At 37.6% G+C, this 5,000-nt stretch overlaps 1 protein-coding gene across 2 annotated transcripts in view; it reads right to left on the minus strand.

Moving 5' to 3' along the window:
* Positions 1–4,756, minus strand: part of LOC137983288 (bone morphogenetic protein 1 homolog) — a 51,675-nt gene extending 46,919 nt beyond the window's left edge. For both annotated transcript variants that reach the window (XM_068830490.1, XM_068830491.1), the window contains exon 1: positions 4,604–4,756. In XM_068830490.1, the coding sequence (XP_068686591.1) occupies positions 4,604–4,637 (34 nt within the window). In that variant the 5' untranslated portion in view covers positions 4,638–4,756. The remainder of the gene's footprint in view (positions 1–4,603) is intronic.
* Between the last annotated feature and the right edge of the window lie 244 nt (positions 4,757–5,000).

The following is a 5,000-nucleotide window of genomic DNA, read 5'->3' on the forward strand; positions in this document are numbered from 1 at the left end:
CTGTCCAAGTTTTCCTTTCATATCTGATATCTGTCTAATTTATGAATATCTAAGAATTAAGTCGTCATATTTTAATCCCGCGAAGAAAATCAAGAACACGTTAACCAAGTCGACGATATACTACATGTTGACTGTTGTCGGTGAATTGCCAATGTTTACAAAATTCTGTCGCTTATAAAACTCGATCCTTTCAAGATACAGGTTTCAAACATCTATAACTGAAATCGCTTAAGGAGGCTCGAAAGGGTTTTCAGCTGAGCGCGCACGCGTACCCACACACGCAATTCGTGAGCTGCTCGCGTCAGCTCGTGATTCAAACTTATTTTTCTGAAAAGCTGACCTACAGATTTTGTTGAATTTTAAATATTTTAGAGAGTATTTCTAACATTATCTGGTAACACTAAATGGGAAAATTTCACAGTCCCGTTTCTTGAAAAAAGGCAACATAAGTTGATTTTAAGGCTCAAAGAAATGCCTAATATCGTTGCCATGGTAACGTTATTTTGGAGGAAAATATAATGTGAGAAATCGACGATGGGTACTTAATACCCTGGCCAGATCCTGCCGTTAATCATTCTCTTATTGCCATTTGCACAGTTTAGACAACTTTTGCTGCACACTACATCATCTCTATCAGTTATTTACTAGTAACAGAAGCACTAGATTGGCTAAGAAACAAGCAGGGCACTGTCATACATTCATATGATCTTATAAATGATCAAGAGAATGCTGAAATTCAACTAGAATTCTAAGATGAATCATCAGTAGATAAGGTGTTCAATGAACAAGTACCCTCAGAGCTTGGTGCAAATTCCCAAACTACTGGAAATCACAGTCCACCAGCAATAACAATGTATAAATAGCCAAGAGAAATATCTGATGACCAATTACGTCAATCAGTTAGATCATTAAATAATTAAAAATGCAACGCAAAGCTTACAACAGGGTGCCTTCATGGACTAGAAATAAATGAAAACTGGGAAAAGCCATTTGATTAAAACAATTTACCACACTGTAGTAAAATCCTATACACATGCTCCAATGAATCCTGAGAATCCAACAGTGTTACTAGCAGCATCTACTGGAGTAGCAGTAATAAACATTGATGGTACACATAGCATTAGCAATTCCTAAAAATACAGGTGATGATGTGGAGGAAAATCCAGGTCCTACAATATTTGATATCATTGATTCAACAACCACTGTGTCCGCTGACTCTAGTCAAGGAAATGAAGCAATCTTTGGTGTGAATGATGGTAAGCAATGTGTAGCAATGTCACTTAATGCTATTATATACCATCAAATGCAAGATATTAGTTTGTGGACTAATTCTACTTTGAACAGTATTTTGGTTATTGGAAATAATCTATACAGTTCTGTAAAATGTTCTGTGCGAACAAATGACTATTTGCTGTTAATTGATATTCCAGACATTGTTTCAATATTTGATAAAGTGTATTCATTACAATATAGTGAGTCATTTACTGGAAGTTTGTTCATGACATCAAACATTGGTCCATATGTCTCTTATAAATTCACTTCTAAAAGTATTTTCAAACTCTTAACGGAATTACAATAATTGTTGTTTGTTAACTATTGGCATTAATACACTATATTGTAATGAATACACTTTATCAAATATTGAAACCATGTCTGGAACATCAGTTACCCGGTAACAGCAAATATAGTCACTGTTTGCACAGAACATCTTATAGAACTGTATAGATTATTTCCAATAACCAAAATATTGTTCAAAGTAGAATTAGTCCACAAACTAATATCTTGCATTTGATGGTATATAATAGCAGTAAGCGACATTGCTACACATTGCTTACCAGCATTCACACCAAAGATTGCTTCATTTCCCTGACCAGAGTCAGCAGACACAGTGGTTGTTGGATCATTTACATGAAATATTGCAGGACCTAGATTTTCCTCCACATCATTTGCTTGCCTTATAAGCAATAGGATGTAAACATTGTAGCAAATCGTTTGCGTAGGGCAACCCTAAAACCCGGAATCCGGAATCACAGTACAATACAGAGAGTAAAAACTATCCTAAACATTCATAAAAGCTAACCTTAGGCCTAATTAGGCCTAAACAAACGTTTTTAGGCCTAATTAGGCCTAAGGTTAGCTTTTATGAATGTTTAGGATAGTTTTTACTCTCTGTATTGTACTGTGATTCCGGATTCCGGATTCCGGGTTTTAGTTAGTAAAACACACTTAAGTAAAACATCATAAGCATCGTATTCCAAAATCGCCCTTGGCTTTCACAAAATTGTTGTGACAGCCAATCCTTGACCGGTATTGTTCGATTGTTGTTCCCGTGAAGGTGGCTAGTAGCAGACAACAGTAAGAGTACGAAATACTATTCTTTGAGAGTGCAAGACTCATTCAACGCAAGTGTTTTTTAGAGTACAATAACTCTTTCAGTTTGAGATGTAACCCACACCGATAGTTCAAGCCGATAAATACTGTTTTGTGAGAGCTTGTGTGAGATACTCGTGAGATACTCGTGAGCTATGTGGTGCAACCCGCACCGGATTTCAAGCAAATGAATGTGGGCTTGCGAAAGCGTCTTAGCTTCAGTGCAATCCGAACCAAACACAAGCCGAGTCTAGATATGTTGGCTTGCGTGAGTAAACAACTCCCGTATCGATATCGCCGAGGAAAATAACAAAGAACAAACAAGGCACGAAAGTACGTACTTAATTTTCGAAATAAAAGAAAGAAAACCAATCAGAAACAGCACGACAGAGCAATTTTGAAACAGAAATAACTTAGCTTGAACAATTACAACTAATTTGCGTCGGAAAGCTTATCAAAATCTTCCCAAAATCTCGGAGATCTGTCACGTGTCATCTCGTCCTCAAAGTGACAAACTGACTGAAAAACTGACTGACTGATAAGATCTTAGGGGTCTGTTTGCATGAGAATAAGACCTCAAAAATGAAAACTTATAGTTTACTGCGTGGAATTGTTTGGTGATGATATCATGACGACAAACATAAGTAATACCAATGTATTTTGGAACATTTTGAATTAATATAATTGGCCAGAATGGCTGTCTTGTAAGTCTAGCCTCGGTTTTATGCATAATAACCCCTTAAATGGCCTAGACCCAATTTCTGTCAATGGCTCCATATCAAAATCTCTTTAGATTTCCATAAACAACCTCTGTGCAAAATTGGTGCTTTCATCACAAAGTGCAGTATTTTTCACATATTCGCCAGACTATAATGTGCGGATGTGAATTGCATCTCATTAACCCAATCCTAATTTATCAACATGGAATTATGCTACTGCTCAGACTGGCCAATCCGGCCAGCCAGTTCCAACCAAAGAAAAGCGCTACTGTAGTTTTCCTATGCAAAGCCCCAGCGGGACTCAGTACATATATGCTGTATATTTACTACAAAGAATGATTGGGGCTCCCTAAAAAATCTAAGGCTGATTAATGGTCTTAATCGAGGGAAAGAACGCTCTTGCGTGATCTTTCCGAGAATTCGATCACGAACAAACAACAAATTCGGTAAACCTATTTCAGTCGGGATATAACACTTGTGTTATATCGATGTTAAGGGCATGATCGGAGATGCATTCTCGTGGAATAAGTAGGGATGAAACGAATAAGTAGGGATGAAACGAAGATGGGTCGCTAACAAACATTTCTTAGTATTTTAGCTGGCAACAACATGATGAAACATGCCGTTTCAAAACTTGTTTTTGCGCTAATTTTCATTCCTGCAAAGCTTTCCATTATGAAAGAATCGAAAACAAGCGATGGTGGGGCGTGAAACCAGTATGAATCACATATAAAACAATCATTGCCAGCGAAGTTTCTGCGATTCGGGCACCCAACGATAATCTCCGGTGACATATGTCTTCGGTAGAGTCAAACTGTTCTAAGATTTTCGGTTCTACGCTGCCAAACAGCAATAGAATTCTTTACTAAACCATCAGCGAAAAGTATCGCAACCAGGAAAAACTAATTTCTTACGTTTGTTCCATGTTCCAAGGAGAGATCTTAGATCTGCCGACAAGTTGCTTTTTTGCCAGCCTTCATATAGTACCAAATCTTATGGGTCCAGAGCTTTTTCTGTTAGCGCTCCTTGTTTGTGGAACAAACTACCTATGGACATCAAGTGTAGTCCTAGTATTGCAATTTTTAAGCCGAAACACAAGACACATCTTTTTAAATTAGCATATTATTCATTTTTTATGTTATTTATATTCTTATATTTAGGTGTTAATTAGATAAATAATAAAGTATTATTATTATTTCACAAGAGACATTTATGCAACTTTTGGCCCGGCCTCAAAAAGGTCACCTAGCCGTTTCAGATGAGAAAATAGTCCGCTGGGAAGTTCTTAGAAGGCACGTTCAGCTAGCAATTTCTAAAATGAAGATATCATTCCCTAAAATTTTCGGACAATCCAATTTTCAGCTAAGATTTCCGAACAGATCAAATTCTCCTAGGTGATAAAAACATCTCTTTAGACAGTCTTTATGTACATTACAAGGAGCATAATTTGCTCGTTGGGTGCCTTTGTCTGCGAAGCCTCATTTCACTTTGTAGGTAATAATACAAAAACTTACCAATCGCAAGAGAGAACTTGGATGATGAAGCCATGGATGAGCTGTTGTGAACAATGAGAACGATACACAACAACTATCAGATCGCGATGTCTTACAGTGCAACGCTCGTTACCGTGGCCACCCCAAGAAAACTTTCACATTTGACAACTACGTGTAAATACGTCACTCAACAACAACCCATTCAACGGTGTTCAACTCACAACTGTGCGAGCTTTGCAAGGAAGCGTGACTGTCAATCAAATTCACACACCCTGATTGGTGGGCAATGAATTAGTTGCTTAGTAATCGGATCCCCGTTTATACGCAAAGGGGTCTCGGATCGCTAGGGGGCAAAAATCGCAAGTGCTGTAAGTAAATGTATGGCGGAAACTTATTTCGACGTCCAAAAAGCTTATTA

The sequence above is a fragment of the Montipora foliosa genome, chromosome 13 (assembly GCF_036669935.1).
Source record: "Montipora foliosa isolate CH-2021 chromosome 13, ASM3666993v2, whole genome shotgun sequence".
NCBI lineage: Eukaryota > Metazoa > Cnidaria > Anthozoa > Scleractinia > Acroporidae > Montipora > Montipora foliosa.